Source organism: Xenopus laevis, chromosome 5S (assembly GCF_017654675.1).
Source record: "Xenopus laevis strain J_2021 chromosome 5S, Xenopus_laevis_v10.1, whole genome shotgun sequence".
In the NCBI taxonomy this organism is placed as follows: domain Eukaryota; kingdom Metazoa; phylum Chordata; class Amphibia; order Anura; family Pipidae; genus Xenopus; species Xenopus laevis.
In genome coordinates this window covers 118030284-118050619 of record NC_054380.1, presented here as the reverse complement: position 1 = coordinate 118050619, position 20336 = coordinate 118030284, and the positions used below count along the sequence as shown (strand labels likewise).

The following is a 20336-nucleotide window of genomic DNA, read 5'->3' as shown; positions in this document are numbered from 1 at the left end:
AACCTCTAATGTAGAAACTGCTAAACTCTTGTACAAAATTTACCCCAATATTTGTGTAGCATTGGGTTGATGAACCACATGCTGACTATATACAGTACATGTAAACTCCCATGTATGGAAAGGAGGATACATTTGCCATGATAATATCAAGGTACCTAGTAGCAAGCACCTACCAAAGAACAGTGTTATCATAAATCAATGTTTATATACTGTCTGGATACTGTACAGAGCTGACTTTAAAGGGATCCTGTCATCGGAAAACATGTTTTTTTCAAAACGCATCAGTTAATAGTGCTACTCCAGCAGAATTCTGCACTGAAATCCATTTCTCAAAAGAGCAAACAGATTTTTTTATATTCAATTTTGAAATCTGACATGGAGCTAGACATTTTGTCAATTTCCCATCTGCCCCTGGTCATGTGACTTGTGCCTGCACTTTAGGAGAGAAATGCTTTCTGGCAGGCTGCTGTTTTTCCTTCTCAATGTAACGAAAGGAGTCTAAGTGGGACATGGGTTTTTACTATTGAGTGCTGTTCTTAGATCTACCAGGCAGCTGTTATCTTGTGTTAGGGAGCTATCTGGTTACCTTTAGTGATGGGACGAATTTGCACCGTTTCGCTTCGCCGGAAAATTTGCGAATTTACCGCAAAACGGTGAAAAATTAGCGAAACGCCCCCGAATTTTTTTGGGCGAATTTTCGTGGCCGTTTCACAAATTTATTCGCTGGCTGCGAATTGCGCAAATTCGCGCCTGCCGAATAAATTCGCCCATCACTAGTTACCTTCCCATTGTTCTTTTGTTTGGCTGCTGTGGGGAAAAGGGAGGGGGTGATATCACTCCGACTTGCAGTACAGCAGTAAAGAGTGATTGAAGTTTATCAGAGCACAAGTCACAAGACTTGGGGCAGCTGGGAAATTAACAATATGTCTAGCCCCATGTCAGATTTCAAAATTGAATTTAAAAAAATCTGTTTGCTCTTTTGAGAAATGGATTTCAGTGCAGAATTCTGCTGGAGCAGCACTATTAACTGAATCATTTTGGAAAAAACATTTTTTCCCCATGACAGTATCACTTTAAGGGGAGTTCAAGTAGTAGTGAATGCCCTGAATCTCAACAATAGCAGCAGGAAGAGTGATGAACAGGCACAACAGGGCATGATAGCTAAGATGCCAAGGGCAAGATGGCAGCAGTTGGGTAAGATGGTGAGAGTAACATGCATGGCTGCATCCCTTCAATTGAAGTACAACTCCTAGGACCCACCAACAAAAGGCAGAGGTGGTAGGAGTTGAAGTTTAGCTAAAAGGTTATTGTTTAGACAGCCAATCATTATATAAATATAGGAGCCCAACAAAGTCTGATTTGCCCCAAGCTTACCATACTATAAAGCACAACAGTTAGAATTATCCTTTATTTATAGCATTCCAACATTCTTACAGGGGAATGTAATTAAAGTTGCAAAGAGCAAAACAATTTGCACCAATAAGGATAAAAATCCACATCTCACAATGTAATATTGTTCCTTAAACGGTAATTGCATTGTGAATTGTAATTGCGCATTGTAATTGCGCACTCAAGTGCTTGAAGGTGTCGTAATCTTTTGGAGCAAACCTAACGACTTTTTCAGTAAGAAGCTTTATTACATTTACTGTGCATTGGCGCAAACTATAAAATTCGCAAATGGTCTTCCACTGTCGGAAGTGGTCACTAAACAGTGTCCGTGTTCGCAAAAGCTATATTAAATTCGTGCAAAGCAAAATTTGTTCTCGCGATGGCATAACTTTTCGCATTGCGAATCGTTTTTCCGTGACCGACTTTTATTACATTCCCCCGATAAAGCTTTATAGAAAATGCTTTCCCATTCACACCTGAATGAGAACCCGCCCTTTGGCACAGATGCTTCAGCTGGGCTGCCATCTTCTTTAAAAGGGAGAAGGAAGGGGAATCGATAGCAAAGTATGATGGGGTGTTTCCTTACAAACTCCAATATAGAAATTACGTACAATGCATCCACAAGCGCTGGTACCATTTTCAGAGGCATTGTTTTAGATGGGCTGTCACCTTCTTTTGGCCTTGCTATGCCTTGTGCCATCACTACCTTCTGACATAACGTTGGGCTCATAACCCTTTATCATGTCACATTTAATAGATGCCAGACCAAGTCCCCACAAGCTCATGTGTGTTTGCTACACAAACACACTCAGCACATAACAGAGGTATCCATTTCCACTCTGTTTACAGCACTGCTTTGTTATCCCCATCGCTGGTTTGATGGATTGATTGAATCATTCCATCTCTTTAAAAATAAACACAAATACAATTCTGTTTCTTCTTCCGTGGCTCTAACTGGCCTTGTCTTGACCTTATTATCTCAACATCTCCAACAAATGAGCCAAATAGTGTTTGCTTTTCCTTTATGGATTCTATTGCTTTGCTGCTCTTTGGAATCTTCATTTCATGACAAATTCCTCTCCTGAATGATGGTGTCACATTCAGTTTATTTTTCAAACTTTACACGTGCTTTTCCATTTCTGCTCCGGTGATGCACAGGATGCTCCTTCCTCATGCTTATACTCTATCATCATTGACCTACTGGGAGCGACACATGGACAACAGACTATGGAAAATGATATATAACATTAACATGCCTGCCCTTCAGATCAGTGTTTGTCAACCTTTTATTTCATGGACCAGTGTCTTCCCATATTGATTTGAGTGATTTAGGCCTTCAGAAGTCCCTTGGACCTTTTCTTTAATACCCAGCATATACGTTGTACATCTAAATCACCAAATTGAAAACTTTTCTGTTAAAGGTCTAAATCTACCCTTTTATCAGTCAATGCAACAATCATCATGCACCTCTTAATATCCAGCACCTACTCCTACATTAGTTCAAGAATTGCTTCAGCTCAATATTAATAAGATCATAAACATACAAATTGGAAGCAAATGCACAGAAATTCATCTGGAGTAGTGATGGGCGAATCTGACCTGTTTCGCTTCAACAAAAATTCATGAAAAAAAATGCATTGAAGTCTATGGGCGTATATTCTTTTTTTTGTTCCGCGGCAATTTTTTACATCCATTGGAGTCAACGGGTATAATTTTTTCGGCTAAACTCTGTGAAAAATTTTGCTCATCACTAATCTGGAGTCTTTTCCGGTGTTCAGCTTGTGAGAGATGTTTGAGCTTGATCCTTTCGGTGCAAGCGAATTGTGCCTTTTGATACTGGGCAAGAGAGCAACCCTGAAGCTACCAGCTGGTCCTACATAATTAAATGCAGCAGTGCTCTATTAAGAATGGAAGGTCATGGAGTGCCCATATATATATTTATATATAGTACCTTTAATCTATGAGGTTTAATGTGTAACTCTCTGCAGGAAAAAGTGCAGGAGTGCTCCTGGGCTTGAGGTTGTAAATTACCCCTAAAATGTTTCAGTAACTGGGGTATCAGACCAGGCTTCATGCTCCCAACCTTCCAAAAGTGACATTTACTGTAAATGGGTAACATTAGTTCCGCATTATTTTAAGCAGCCCGTTTAATGAATAATAACTGAAGGCAGACAGTGAGAATTCTGTCCAGGTCACAGTGAAATAGTTTTGTGCCATTCTGAAGACCTGGGACATTTCAAACTTTAAATTTTTCTATCTTTTTTTTTTAATTTGATCAGAAAACAGTTTTTATACTTCATTTTACATGCAACATTATGGGCTGTTAATCTGCTCTTGACCAAGCTAACTGTCTCTTCCCAGCAGTCGCATCTCCAAGCCAAAAGAATCCTCTTCTCTCCTCCATCATCCTATTCTGCCCTGCTTTGCATAATGTTTCATTTTTTGAGGTCAGCTCTGTTTACCTCCCCGATGCCGAGCCTCTATCAAGTACACACAGAAGGCAGAAAGCTGATGGTTCTTCTGTTTACCCACCGCTTCTCTAATCCGCCTTTTTTTGTTTTCTATCCCCATCCTTTTGGAAGAGGATGTTAATTTCCTGAAATTAAGCACTTAACTTGATTGCTGTTTTGTTAATTGCAGGCTTCATAGATCTTGCACTGTTGCATGATTAGCATGGATAATGTAGCAAGAATCCAGGAGGCGCTGTATGCTGGCATCAATGATAGGTGCTGCTACTTTCTAAAGGGTGACCAAGACTTCTAAGTGGTCACATCTGAGGGAGCTATTTGTTGATGTCAAAATATGGTCTGTATGCAAATGGCGTTTCTTCCCTTGTTGGCTGGCCATTGCATGGGATGTCTTTTCATTGGGGTTGGGCATTAAACTAGGTGTTGGCAGTGGGTGAAGATGGTTAGAGCAACTGATAGGGGAGAGTCACACAACTATCACTTTGCCATGTTTGGAACAGGTAATGTGTTACTCCTGTGACCATCTAAACCTCTGTCCTCCATTTATTGTGTTGACCCTACTGCCACTTACTGAGGTCCATTACATTGGCAGCCTGTGTAGAAGCAAATGCTCTCCTAGATGGACCCGCTCTTGCTGGGTGTATTTACACTTGTGCTTAGAATATTTTCTGACGAATGCTTTTGATTTTCAAACAAAAAACAGGAAACTCGTCTAGGAAACATCTAATCTCCCATCTATAGTATGTAACAAATGAGTAAAAAAAAAACCAGAAATGAGTTTGAAAAGAAATCAATGTCTTAATTAAAGGGCCTTCATAAATCGGATTTGTTTTATGTATGAACAGGCTGAGTCGTTACATCTGGTTAGAAAAATAATAGGTGATACAAGGTGAATTAGATGAAGGTGAAGCACAGACGTTTAATAAATAAGTGGGTTCAGAATGAACAATCAGTTTGTACAACTTCAAAGTAAACACAGATCTATAGACATGCCAAGATGGGTGGAATAGGTATGATGGATGCATGTGTATTAATGGATATTGAAAGTAGCTAAGTTTGAGACAAACAGAAATATAGGGAAAAGACACAATTTAGGGTAATGTGGATGGATGTTGGAATGAAACACGTGAGTGGAGAGATGGTGAGTGATAAAGGAGTGGAAGCATTGTGGAACATAGGGAATGGAGAAAGAGGTTGTGCCAGAGCAAAATGATCAGACTGCCACACAACAACATGTATCTGATAATACCCATCCATTAGTGTTAGATCAAACTATAATGGGGGAGTAATGGAGTTATATATATATATACAAGGTCTGTCCTAGCCAAGTAACCCATAGCAAAACAAGCAACAGGAAGATTTTGGCAATCTACTGAGGTAATGAAATCAAATGTCTCACCACTGGCAGTAAGTTACTGGGGTAAATGTTGTTCCTGTTACTGCATAGTTGTCACTTGGTATTACTTGCTTACTTTTTACAGATTACTATATATGTATTACAGGTATAGGATCCCTTATCCGGAAAACCCAATATCCAGAAAGATCCAAATTACAGAATGGCTGTCTCCCATAGACTCCATTTTATCCAAATAATCCAAATTTTTAAAAATGATTTCCCTTTTCTCTGTAATAATAAAACTGTAGCTTGTACTTGATCCCAACTAAAATATAATTAATCCTTATCGGAAACAAAACCAGCCTATTGGGTTTATTTAATGTTTAAATGAATTTCTAGTAGACTTAAGGCATGAAGACCCAAATCACAGAAAGATCTGTTATCCGGAAAACACCAGGTCCCGAGCATTCTGGATAACAGGTCCCATACCTGTACAATCATAATGCAAAACAGAGCTGCATACAGAGGAGGGCTGGTAGAGAATAAGGGCAACACATTTTTACCATTGTATAGGGTTCGGATTTTTTTTTTGGGCAGGCTCTGGGATTCTGGCAGAATTCTGCTAAAAATAGGCCAAATCCCGAACTGACTTCATGATTCGGTGCATCCCTACATAGAACCAATAACATGAATAAAACATATTGCTATATATGAAATGTTTTATTTACTTATTACTTATCTTTTAAGAAGAACTCACCTGCTTGGTTGGTAGTGATATTAACAGATACATGCTGGGGTGGAAAAGGACTTTTGTTTGTCACTCCATTGACTGCCTGGATTTCAAAAGTGTAAGGAGTGTGAGCCCACAAATTGCTGATAAAGACTCGGGTATCAGTCAAACCCAACTGCCGTGGAACAAAGTCAACGTTGTCATCACAGTGAGAACAGCCGCGCCGGTCAGACTGGCACTTCTTGCAGATAATGTTGTAGTTGACATCGTCTCTTCCTCCTGTTTCCCGTGGAGGGTGCCACTCTAAAGTGATGGCTGTCTCATTGACTATGGAGATCACATTGCGTGGACCAGAGGGAACACCTAAAGACAAAATAAAACAGTTCAGTGAAACCAACAAGGGTGACAAAAATGTTTTATCCTATCAATCCATAAATACACTATAAAAAACTCTGGGATTACATGGATGTATCAGAATTATTAATGGTAATAAAAGAGAGACATCAAGGTGTAGGGATATGGCAACAATCTCCCAAATCTGCAGAGGACAGGTCTGCTTATCCATATGTGAGATGTGCACATCTAAGATTGAAGCTACCTCTTTTGTAGAGTCTCATAGATTATGGCTTTGCTACACAATGTCTTCTGGATGTTTACTTCCATGTCTGCTAAATCAGATTATGGAATTATGTTTAACTCTCTTCTCCACTAGTATGTATTGTACCCCTTTCAAATTAAATTCGAATTCCTCTCCCGATCAAAACATGTGACCAATACAGAGCAGAACCAAGTCACACGAAGAAAGGAAATGTAATAAGAGGGCTTTAAAAACCAATAGGGAAACCTGAAGTTCCTAGCTCTACCACCTATCTACCACCTATCCCACAAACTTTGCACAAAATGATCTGAGAGAATGAAACTGCACCTTTGTAAGAACCCCACCCTGCACCATCTATACCTTTGGGTGCAATAGCAACAGTTGGTTCTGTTTAGTGATGGACGAATTTATTCGCCAGGCACGAATTCGCCGCAAAACGGCTGCGATAATTCACTGGCGTCAAAGAAAAAATAGAGGCCGGTGTTAGTTTTTTGGACGTCGGCGATGTCTCACAAATTTTTCGCGTTTCGCGAATTTTGCACATTTTTCGGCGAAGCGAAACGTCGCAAATTCGCCCATCACTAGTTCTGTTCTCTCTATAATTATTCCTGTGACACTAAGAGGCACATTTACTAAGCTCGAGTGAAGGATTCGAATGAAAAAAAATGTTGAATTTCGACCATCGAATAGGCTACTACGACCTTCGACTTCGATTCGAACGTCTCGAACTAAAAATCGTTTGACTATTTTACTATTCGATAGTCGAAGTACTGTCTCTTTAAAAAATACTTAAACTACATACTTCGGTAGTTTAAACCTACCGAGGTGCAATGTTAGCCTATGGGGACCTTCCCCAGCACTTTTCTAAGATGTTTTTGATTGAAGAAAAATCCTTCTATCGATCACTTAAAATCGTTCGAATCGTTCGATCAAACGATTTTATTTCGATCGATCGAAGGATCTGCGCTAAATTCTTCGAATTCGATATTCGAAGTCGAATGATTTAACTTAGAGGGTCGAATTCAAAGGTTTATTAACCCTCGAAATTCGACCCTTGATAAATCAGCCCCATAGTGTAGTTTACACAATATACATATGTATATATACATATATACTGTAAGGGGAAAGCATAATGGAAGGAGGTTACAAGCATTTGCTGCAAGCAATATAGTGAGAGATGGATGTAAATGCAATTAACAGTCAAGTCAAGGGAAAGACTAGTTGCCAGTTTTGGCACTTTGGTGATGAGAAAAAATAATACATTTTCTTGATACCCGTTTAATCAATGAGGTAGTCACATAATAAAACCTCATTTGCTCTTTAGCCATACCATGGACATTATTGTTTCTTCTTGGCTTTATGTCTCATACAGAATATTTTATCTTTCATGACTTAATAAGAGAAATACTTTGTTTCAAGATTCTTGATGCTCCATTTGGCCACTCGGTATTATATAGGTATTACACCTGGGAGATATATATAGAACCTAAAGATGTAAATAGGAAAGCATTTTGTTTATTGAAAACAGAAGATGTGAAGACATGATCTACTCATGGATGATGGAAGTATGGAAGCTGCATCTCACAACAGGTGGATGCAATAGAGCCTTATATTTTGTAGCCACGCTAGAGCCATGCTGTGCATTGACAGTGTATATACATTAAAATACAATCCTCAAACTGTGATGTTATCACGTTTCATGGACAATACCATTTGAACTCAGTTAAAATGAGTTTATGTGCATGTGAAAGTGCTAATAGCAACTCACAGTGCTGGAGATGAGAGGACTTCTCCGGGTGATTCCAGCTACCATAATATGCGTTGCATATCAGCAATGATAATAATATCACAACAGGAAACAAAGAGATTTAGGTACACACAAGAGAATGTACATCTCATGATTCAAGGTGACCCTGCCCATTAGAGACCATAAAGGGTTAACAGAGTAATACCGTTTGAGTAGCATGACACTTAAACACATTATGACACTTTGTAAGCGACTCCAGAATCCGTTTCCACAGTTACCATGTACTACAGAGCCGCATCCCTGCAGTTTTAGAGGCCACGCATGTTAACATTTTATATTTCTTTCTTTTTTCCCTTAAAATAACTTATTATCTGTATTTTTTCCCAGTGGCAGACCTCCTGCAACCAAGCCGTTCTCTCTTCTCCCAGAAACCCCTCCTACGGCGCCATCAGACTGGTGGAAGTCACACAGCTACAGGGCTAAAGTGGACTTAACTAACTGATTGACTGTAAATCTCAAGGATTTGAGTTCAGACTCGCCTGTTTTTTTTTTGCTTTAATATCTGAAAGATTATATCAAAATCTCATGACTGAAGAAAAACATCAATTAAGTCTTAAATCCAAATTCCATTTTTACAGTTTGAATGTAAAGTAGGAAAGTCCAAATATGGGTCAAGATTTAGATACAGCAGGAACTGCCAGAATAAAGGGAAAAAAATGCAAATCCAAATCAAAAGAAGGTATTTCAATGTAGGCGAGTCTCTAGATTTTAACTGATTACCACATAGTGCACTGTGCATAACATTACTGCAATTGCTGTATCAGTATGTTTCCTTTACAACAGCATTATAAACCATTCTCAAGGTGCTTACATACTGTATGATTGTTTTATGTACAGATATGGGATCTGTCATCCGAAAACCCGTTATCTATAAAGCTCTGAAATATGAAAAGGCCGTCTCCCATAGGGTTAATTTTATCCAAATAACCCAATTTTCTTTTTTTAATTATTTCCTTTTTTTCTGTAATAATAAAACAGTACCTTGTAGTTAAGATATCAAGATATATTTGATCCATATTGGAAGCAAAGACAGCCTATTGGGTTTATTTAATGTTTGCGTAATTTTTCTAGTAGACTTAAGGTCATACCTCCCAACTGTCCCGTTTTTAGAGGGAGAGTACCTCTTTTGACAGCTCAACCCGCAGTCCCTGGTTTGTACTGGAATGTCCCATTTTTCTCTGCACTGAACAGCCAGAAAAAGAAACAAAGTTTCTAACTTAATTGGCTTTTGGCAGAGAGCCCAGAACAACCACAGCAGCTGATAAGATACTTTTGTAACAATTTCGAGATAAGCAAATAAGTAATTGTAACAATAAAAGATACCAGGTCCCTTGGGAAAAGTTAGACTCACAGCTTAAAGTGCAATTCACCTTCATTAGCAAAACTGTAATAACTGGAAAAAAAAATACAGAAATAGCTCATAACCTGCCAAATTTAAAAATTTTGTAAAATGAACATGGTAATTAAGGGGTGTGGCCACAAAAATGGGCGTTGTCAAAACATTTAATTTATACATTTTGAGAGGTATGTTAAGGTGTGAAAATCCATTATCTGGAAACCCCCAGGTCCCAAGCATTCTTGATAACAGGTCCCACGCCTGTACTAGCTTTAATGACTATTTTCTATTTTAGGTGGACAATGTTCGGTATTTGGGCAGGTAACAAATCAAAAAAGTGAGAAACCTATGGTCTGAGCCATTTGTTCAATAAAGGCTCCTTTTTTAATGAAATTTATGGATTATTCTTGATGTCTGCAATTATTTTAGTGGAAAGTGACCACAAGGACCTGCACCCAGTAAATAAGGTACAAGGAGTGGTGGCTTTCAGGGAATACCTGGTCACTTATGTAGACCCCATAGTGTTCATTAAATGGACACCATTGTTGATCGTCCACCTGAGCTGTGCACTTTGTGCTGAATAATAAGTCTGGCTTGAGGTGCAGAGAACAAAGCTAGAGGGTGGAAGGCATCCTTGTCCTTATGGCATGACATAGAGCAGATGGAATGAATTGTGCCACTTTTACATACAATTTACGCGATGGGAAAAGGGGCAGGAAGAGAGACTCGTACATGCCTGAATCTTCCCCCTCCTCATGGATACAAAACTGTCAAGTACAGGTACAGTACAGTGCTGTGTTTATGGGGTGGATGCAGGTCATTGGGCAATTCTTCATGCAGGGCAGGCCAGGGCACAAAGCAAAGAAATCACGGCAGATGTCCCCAATGTGCCATGGCCCATGTGCCCAATGTGGGGTTTCCACCTCTGTGCGGCTCATGATTCAGGCAGGGCCATGATGTCACCAGGGCGGGTCAGTGATGTTGCAGGCAGGGTGTGCTTCGTCACATGGGTGGGACTATGATGTGGTGATTAGTGATTAGCTGATAACCATGTCAGTCAGAGCAGGGGTGCTTCACCAATGAGGCGAGTTGAGGCTGTCGCCTCAGGCAGCAGCGCCCCACTAGGTACCAGGGGCAGCAAAAATGCTGCTCCTGGTACTTTAAGAGCGAATTTCTGGGGTAGGGGGGGGCAGCAGCAACTGCTGCTGCCTCAGGCAGCGGAGGGGCCAGGATCACCCCTGAGTCAGAGGAGATCCTGCCCAGTTTTCTTTTTTAGAAAACCGGCAGACTCTCTTGACGCGGGCAGCCTTTCTGAAAACCGGCCAGCTGTCCGGGTCAAATTCAGACAGGTGGCAACACTACCCCAATGTGTAGCAATGTGTAAAGTCTATCTGCTTGGTGACTTCTAATATAATCATCATCATTTATTTATATAGCGCCAACAAGATACGCAGTGCTGTCCTTTTCCTTCCCAGCAAAACCTCCATTACTCCATTTGTCAAGAGAATGACATTTTTATTTTTAAAGTTCCAACCTATTGTGTAGAATTCAGCATGGAATATACCCACACTGGTATTCTGAAGAACTGGGAAGAAGACTGGGCTCATGAGCAACACAAGACAGATGAGGTTAGCTGCATGGAGGATGGGGGAGCTGAGACAGCTGAAATAGAAACCTCAAACGTTCACAGGTAAAATATTTATCATCTCAAGTAAAAACTTCCACAGGCAAAGTGGTGGGAAGTCAGTGAGGAGACGGGTTTTGAGGGAGCTTCTCAAATCAAGATCAATAATGGCAAAGAACAAGGACATAAATTGCGGTTCCACTTTTATTGGGTGTTTGTGTGTGCTGCGTGGCTATAATCAGCACATCATACCGGAACACTGTCAGGCCGCTTTATTGAGAAAATTTTAATTTATGGAGGATTTACAGAGAGATCAGGCTAATTTGATTGATCATGTAACAGAAACCGCCCTGAGCAGCTTGTTATCGGGGAGAAGGAATGCAACAGGGAAATACACATACAAATATATATACAAATCTAAAAGCCCTCGCTTAAGTTCTGATGCCTTGTGGATTGCAGCAATTTCTCCTACGTCTCAAACTAGGTTCTTTTTAAAAGAAAATAAAGCTTTTTACTGTGTTTCGATTTCACACGAAGTAAATTGCAAAGTCAGTGGAGGAGATATATATACGTTGCCTGTTTATTATTTATCAAGCACTGAAATGACACTACAGAAGCTCAGACAAGGCGAACGCCATTATGGTTGATGTTTATGGGGAAAGAAGCTGCTAGTGGAGCCACTAGGGCAATTCTTTGTGATGAATGAGGACACAGACTGGAGCGCAATGCAGGCAAAGGAGGGATTTTGATGCTTATAAGATGGTTAATATATTATTGTTTAAAGGAACTTCATTCTTCAACCAATTTTGTTTTTTACTGCCTGAATTCAGCATGCCCCAATCTTGCAAGACCTTGCTGACATTGTGTTTCTGAACCTGTGCTGCCCCAGCAGTTAATTGTTTTATTATGTTTAATATTCATGGCTGCTTATATGCTTACCCATTGTTACTCTGCCACCTACTGGCCAAGGTCACATTTGCAAGCCCTGTGTTTCCATGTTCGTAAAAACCCTTTTATTCCATTTCCTTATGTGTGATGTCAGTTCCTCCCATCATCCTTTTGTGTTTCTGCCCTCCATGTGTAAGGGGCTGCTCCAGAGGTTAGGAAGGTAAATATTCCTTTTGAACGCCGACATTTATCCATCCGCCCAAAATAAAGCACCTTTGTGGATTCCAAGGGGGTTATTTAAAAATCCCAATGTTTCAGATTTTTTTAAATAAAAAACTCAGCCCAAACTAGAATCCACATTTTGCTGTTACTTATTCATATATGGGAATGGGAAAAACTGCAACTTTTTCGGATTGTCGCATTTTTTGAGTTAGATGCCGAAAACCACGAAAAATTCTAGTTTTCGTGGAAAACACGAAAAACCAGAACATTTCTGGGTTAAAACATCTTCATATGGTTAAAGGGATACTGTCATGGGAAAAAAAATTTTTCAAAATGAATCAGTTAATAGTGCTGCTCCAGCAGAATTCTGCACTGAAATCCATTTCTCAAAAGAGCAAACAGATTTTTTTATATTCAATTTTGAAATCTGACATGGGGCTAGACATATTGTCAATTTCCCAGCTGCCCCAAGTCATGTGACTTGTGCTCTGATAAACTTCAATCACTCTTTACTGCTGTACTGCAAGTTGGAGTGATATCACCCCCTCCCTTTTCCCCCCCAGCAGCCAAACAAAAGAACAATGGGAAGGTAACCAGATAGCAGCTCCCTAACACAAAATAACAGCTGCCTGGTAGATCTAAGAACAGCACTCAATAGTAAAAACCCATGTCTCCCTGAGACACATTTAGTTACATTGAGAAGAAAAAACAGCAGCCTGCCAGAAAGCATTTCTCTCCTAAAGTGCAGGCACAAGTCACATGACTGGCGGCACTGGGAAATTGACAAAATATCTAGCCCCATGTCAGATTTCAAAATTGAATATAAAAAAATCTGTTTGCTCTTTTGAGAAATGGATTTCAATGCAGAATTCTGCTGGAGTAGCACTATTAACTGATGTGTTTTGAAAAAAACATGTTTTCCGATGACAGGATCCCTTTAAGGAGACATCTGCCATTGACTTTTACATTTGGCAGGTTTTGGATGGAATATTTTCAGATTCGGACTTGGAACAGCTTTGGGCCTTTTTTTCACCGCACCTTTTTTCGGGTTTTCAGCATCAAAATGCACGCCGTGAAAATTGCTCCTTAATAAATAACGCCCCCAAGTGTTTGCTAAGTTCAGCTATCTGGCAAAAATTGACCACAGTGGTTGTTACCAGTTCCATACAGGCCAGAGAGATCTCACTGGGAAATCAGCCACTATCAAATCAATTACAATCAGAATAGACCACATCTTCATGTGAGCATCTACCTACCAATTTACAAACCAGTTGTAAGTGCCATTGTGCTGGCCTTAAAAGAGCAGCCTTACTCATCACATTACAACCATCTGCACCCTAAATTAATGGGGGTGTTGCACCTTTAAAGGAACAGCAAACAAAGTGTTTTAAAGTATGAAAATACAATGTAGTGTTGCCCTGCACTGGTAAAACTGATGTGTTTGCTTCAGAAACACTACTATAGTTCATATAAACAAGATGCTGTGTAGCAATGGTGGAAATTGAAAAAAGTCAATATGGCACAGGTTAAATAGTGGATAACGGATAACACCATTATGTTCTACAGAGCTAATCTGCTATCGGCTGTGTAACCTGAGCCCTTTTTCCTTTGAATGGTTGCCCCCATTCCTACACAGCAGCTTATTTATAATACTTACTTATAATATTTTTAACAATTATTTCTGAAGCAAACCCACCAGGTTTACCAGTGCAGGGTAACAATTCATTATAGTTTTATTACTTTAAAACAATACAATTTTTTGATGTTACTGTTCCTTTAAGTTAACTTTTATTATGTTATAGTATTGCTTATTCTAAGCAATTTTTCAATTGGCATTATTTTTTTTAATAGTTTTTTGAGTTATTTGCCTTCAATTTCTGACTCTTTCCAGCTTCCAAATGGGAGTCACTGATCCCATCTAAAAAAACAAATACTCTATAGTCACCTGCAAGAAACAAAAGCAAAGATCTGATTGGTTGCTATGGCGATGATGATGTTTGTCTCCAGTATTAATAAATATGTTCCTTATTGTTATTGCTTCTTATCATTACTTATCTTTATATTACATCACACTAGTTAATTTAAGGGCAGAGACACACGCTCAGATTTGAGGAGATTAGTCGCCTGGTGACAAATCTCCTCTTCTGCGGGGCAACTAATATCACCGAACTGCCTCCCCGCCGGCTAGAATGTAAATCGCAGGCCGGATGGCACTCAGAGCGCTTCATTTTTCGAAGTCACCTGAAGTTGCCTCACAAGGAAACTTCAGGCGTCTTCGGAAAACGAATTTGTTACAATTGCCATCCCGCCGGCGATTTACATTCTTGTCGGCGGGAAGGCAGGTGAGGCAGTTCGCGGAGATTAGTCTCCCCCAAGAAGAGGAGATTTGTCGCCGGGTGACTAATCTCCCCGATTCGGAGCGTGTGTCTCTGCCCTAAAGGATTGTAGGGACCTATAGGATATCCTATCCCTATAGAGTTAATCCCCTACCTTCTGTATGTAGTTCTCTTTTCCCTTGTTATTGGGCCAAGCCCTTTATACTGGTAAGTGTAACACCCTCACCTATTGGACAAAGAGTGTAATGACACTCCCCTGCCACACTGCTATATAGTGTTGTGCAGGGAGTGGCCTCTTCCTCTTTGGCTCCTGGTGCTGCTGCTAGGTGAATCCCCATTGAGCCTGGGATCACCATAGGCCCCAGTAAGTCAATTACCCCAAAGGGACCTGACACCTTTGGTGCTAAGTCGGGGACCAGGTAACCCCGTGAACGAGGAACAGCTATTATAGTAAGCTCCTGTAATAGACTCTCTAGGAGAGTAAGACAGAGAGGTGTAGCAGAAAGAGCAGTTGTCGCTCCAACGAGGATTGTAGGAGGAAGTAGCTTTCCCACAAGGCCTGTTTACCTTTAGACCAGGGAACTCAGTTGATAGGCATCTAAGTTAGCAAAGGACTACCTGTACCCTACCTGAACGATCCCGATCCCCTCACTGGCAACGTCGGTTAACTGGGAATTGATGTACACCTATCTGCAATATCCTAAGGGAGTCGCTTCTGTCTGACTGTGATCCTTACTATGTCCAAAGTGATTCCATCTGCTGTGTCCTATACATTCTGTAAGTAAACCTGTGGTCATTTGCCTTTGGTATAATAAATCTGTTCACCTGTTTTATCATCTAAGAACCTCCTGGCGTCCATTTATCTCTTTTTACACTAATATGCCTGTGAGTTGTAGTTCTACTACATTTTAAAGGGGAAGCTTCCATTTGGCGAAGGCTCTGCCCTGGGTGTAGATTTGCAATGTAGCCCATGCTCACTACCTAGCTGGACACCCTTAACTCCTAATTGGCAGGATAGCCCAGAAAAGCATTACAGGATAACAAACCCTTACTGCTAAGGACTGTTCTAAAACAGCAGAATACAGGTGGCTTCAGCTGCCCTTGATTCTTCTATAACCAGTGATGGGCGAATCTGACCCCTTCGCTGAAAATTTGTGAAACTTCGAAAATTTGCCAAAATGCATTGAAGTCTATGAACAGCAATTTTTGTTTTGTCGCCCTGATGCAGCGTGTCAAATTCTTTTCACCCATTGGAGTCTATGGGGTGCCTTCATTGAGAATGCATTTGTGTAAATGTTTTGTATGTGCATCTAGCACACAACTCACTTTTCATTGCAACACTGGGGCTAGTTATGACAGATGTGACACTATCCCCCATGTAATATAAGGTGCTAAGTTTGCCCAGTAGCAGTAACCCATAGCAACCAATTAGATGTTTGCTTTTAAACAGGACCAACAAATTCTACCTGCTGATTGGTTGCTACGAGTTACTGCTCTTGGGTAAACATAGTGCCTTTTTCTACTTAACCCCAACTATGTTTTATACTGGCAAATGTATTTTTCCTGTGTTCAGCACCAAGGACAGCAAGCTTAATAACATGCACGGTTTGCTCCAATACAGTAACACACAGCACCCAAAAAAACAGCTGCCCTTCACTGAAAGCTAATTGTTGTTGGTTGTTATAGATTATAGCACTGGAACAATTTAAGACAAATTGTAAAATTTGCTGCATTCATTGTTCTAATTGCAGCTGGCTTTAAAAAGTTAATCACTGATTGGTTGCTATACGCAAATTTGCCCAGTGTTGAGAAATGAATCCCATTGAGTTCTGGTAGCACACATCTCACCCTTAAGCACAATGAGTAGATGTGATACATGTGTTTAATATATGGAGACAAATATGTGGCCACATCAGCCATGATCTGTTGTCCTTTGACAATGCAGGTGGATTGGCTGCACAAGTGTCATAACCCTTCCTGAGATTTCAATACAAAACTCCAGATCCACTCTAGGGGTAAAATGTATGTTCCACACAATAATGGAGTGCATTATCCTTTAGGATCAGGTGCTGAACAATGTATTACCCAATGCGGGTCAAAAGATTAAATGGGGAGGCCTATTTATCAAAGTCCAAATTTGTCTCATTACTTTATGAAAAATACTCTGATCAATTCGGCACGGGGGTTTCCCCTTATCAATACAGGGGTTTCCCCTTATCAATACATTTTCCTGAAAATTTCCTGTGCAGGAAGAAACCCGATAAAAAATCATACGAATTTTTCTAAGTTTCCACCCAAATCTCATTTTTTTCCCGCATTTTGCCGAAAAACACGAAATCTTCGGATTGGTGCACGAAACCCAGCTCAGATCAAAATATCTTTGGTACTTCTCCCATTGACCTATATACGTCAGCAGTTCAGAGATGCAAGATTTTCAGATTCCGACTTTTTCCATAGTTGGGGTATAATAAATCCCGAAAAATTCATATATTTTCTTTTTCCACTAAAAATTCGGATTGTATAGTTACAAAATAAAACAATTTTTCCGGGGTTTTGGCATTCAGAGTTTAATAAATAACCCCATAAAGTACAAGCATCTGCAGAACACTGATAAGGAGAATCCACTTTGCATCATGTTTTGGGCCTTACTGGGCCCTTTATCAAGCCTTGGGTAAAATACATGTTGGCAGCTGGTATGTCCTATATAATAGTCAAGATTTGAGCCAGTTGCATATTCATGTTTGTGTTGAATCAGAGACATGAAATAAACAGGAATATATCCACCCAGCCTGCCTGAAGGCCAAGCTCATCTCCACTGCCAGATATTAGGCACTTCTGTGGCAGGTATAAAGCATTTTGTGCTTATGTTCTCATTAAAAATTCTGTGGCCTTTCCAGTGCCACTAAGGTTAAGCTGAAATGTGCTCCTCCACCTCCCCAAGTAATAATAATATTGTTAATATTACATGAAAGCAGTAGCGTAACCTTTCGGGGATGGGAAGTGAAGGGGTGGAGGTAGTGCGACGCGAGACGGCAAATTTGTAAATTCTTCTCTCTGATAATTGCACAATGCTGTGGAACAAGGTCAGGGGGGAGCATTTGGCAAGATAATAAATGTGTTTCATTGTAAAAGACTAGCAATGCTTACAGCAGTAAGCATTGCTCCTTTCTGAGCTGCCAGTTGCTAACAGCCGGCTCCCTGTAAAGCACTGGCCTAAACATTCAGCTCTGTCCAGCAGTTAATGCATTTATTCTACCAGCCACTGCTGACTAGGATTCTATAATGTCCTGCTCAATGCCGTGAATCCGAAGTGCTCTAATGTTCAGTTTTCCTCAATGTATAATATTCATACAGAGGTTCTGCTTGGGCCGACCAACCCAACCAGAATGCATAATGCAGCTGTGGCCGCACATTAACTCATTGGAATTAATCAGTTCCATTACACAGTGGGCTCCCAGTGCGAGGGCAGCACAGCCAGGGAACTTAGAATGAAGGGTTGGTGGTTGGCATATTATAAATACCCTGCAGAGCACTGAAGGGGCAGATAAGGTCATTCCCCTATTGTCTTTCAATGCAATGACTCAAGAAAAAGCACTGAATTCAGTGTTCTGTTATATACTGGAAGTAATAAATGGTGCACAGTTTGCTCAAGGTCTATTAACCCACAGCAACCAAGCAACCAAACCATGGTTATAGCAGAATATATATATATATATATATATATATATATATATATATATATATATATAATTATTATTATTATTATTATTAACCAGCACTCACCATCAATCAATCAAGTCCCGGGTGCTCCTCGAAAGACAGCATATAGATATAGTTAGGAGCACTCACAGGTGTCGTGAAATAGAGGTTTTATTGGAGTATTACAGACTACCCCACATCAACGCGTTTCGGTTATCTCTGAACCGTCATCACGACGGTTCAGAGAGAACCGAAACGCGTTGATGTGGGGTAGTCTGTAATACTCCAATAAAACCTCTATACGGTTCAGAGAGAACCGAAACGCGTTGATGTGGGGTAGTCTGTAATACTCCAATAAAACCTCTATTTCACGACGGTTCAGAGAGAACCGAAACGCGTTGATGTGGGGTAGTCTGTAATACTCCAATAAAACCTCTATTTCAGGACACCCGTGAGTGATCCTAACTATATCTATCAATATTCCCAGTATCTACCAACAGCCTGACACTGGCAGAACATGATGAAGATGGTGAAGCACTAAACCAAGTGCCTCCCTGGTTGCTAATAATCTGCATTTTATTTGAGCATCTTAAATACTGCCATTAGCTCAGAAATGCAGTGGCGCTTGATGGGCTACAAAATTGGGCCGTGGTCAACAATGGACTGACACTAAGGGGCCGATTTATCAAAGGTTGAATGGAAAATTCGAATTCAAAATTTTAATTTTCGAGTTTTGTTATGGGCAAAACTGTCAACGGGATTCATTCAAATTTGATTTGAGTTTTTCAAAAAATTCGAATTTGATTTTCGAGATTTATCATACTCTGGCCCTTAAATATGAATATTCGCCACCTAAAACCTGCCAAATTGCTGTTTAAGTCAATGGCAGACATCCTGGGATTAATTTGGAGTTGTTTGCAGCCTTCCTGACATTCGAGTTTTCGGGTCAATTTAATTCACCCGAGTTTAAAAAAATTCGATTTTTATAATAAATTTCGATTGGTCAAATTTCGAGTTCATGGGAGTTTATGGGAGTTTTAGAAAACTCACATGAATTAGAAATTCGACCCTTGATAAATATACCTTTAAGAGGGTAAAGTAATTACAGTTTGCTCAAGTCTAATAATCCATAGCAAAACCTTCAAATAGCTGACCAGTATGTTATATTATCTGCTGATTGGTTGCTCTTAATTACTAGACCTGTAGAAATCTTTGCACCTTTTATTGCCCCATTAAATATTTTTAAATGGGCTGTTTGTCAGTGAAGTGCCTATACAGCAAGCTGCCACTCATGTTCGTCAGTGTATAGTTTATTAGTTGCCCCAACAGCATTATAGTCATTCCCATATGAATACACTGCTACCAATAGTGATGGGTGAATAAATTTGGCTAGCACGAATTCGCGGCAAACATTTTGCCGCTGGCGAATAAATGAGCAAATCTCCCGCAAAAATTCGCTGGTGAAAATTTTCGCCAATTTCCGATTTTTACGTGTAAACATTCGGATTGCGTGAAAAGGTTCAAATTGCTTGATTTTTTGAGTGAAAACTTTCTAGTGAAAATGTTCGGATTGCTCTATTTTTTCGTGAAAACACTCAAATTTCAAAAATTTTCGTGACTTTTGCAGTAAATTCGCAAAAACGGGAGAGAATCGCCCGTCACTAGCTACCAAATGTATTGTCCATCAGTACTAGTATAACACGATATAGTATTAAATTGTGTCTCGCTACATTGGCTATATGAGATTTTCAGTAACCTGCAGTATACGGTATTGACAATAAGTTACTTAAAAGCATCGAATTTCCAGGAATGGATGTTGATGAGCAACAGCCAATAGCAGTTTTCTGCAAATTGCTGAATTTTTTTGCCATGGCAGTACTCTAGTATTAGGTGTTCTGCAACA

At 40.0% G+C, this 20336-nt stretch overlaps 1 protein-coding gene across 1 annotated transcript in view; it reads right to left on the bottom strand.

Moving 5' to 3' along the window:
• Nucleotides 1–20336, bottom strand: part of LOC108718198 (ephrin type-B receptor 1-B-like) — a 160274-nt gene that overhangs the window by 28969 nt on the left and 110969 nt on the right. Inside the window, exon 5 of the mRNA XM_018265884.2 lies at nucleotides 5951–6286. Within this exon, the coding sequence (XP_018121373.1) occupies nucleotides 5951–6286 (336 nt within the window). The remainder of the gene's footprint in view (nucleotides 1–5950; nucleotides 6287–20336) is intronic.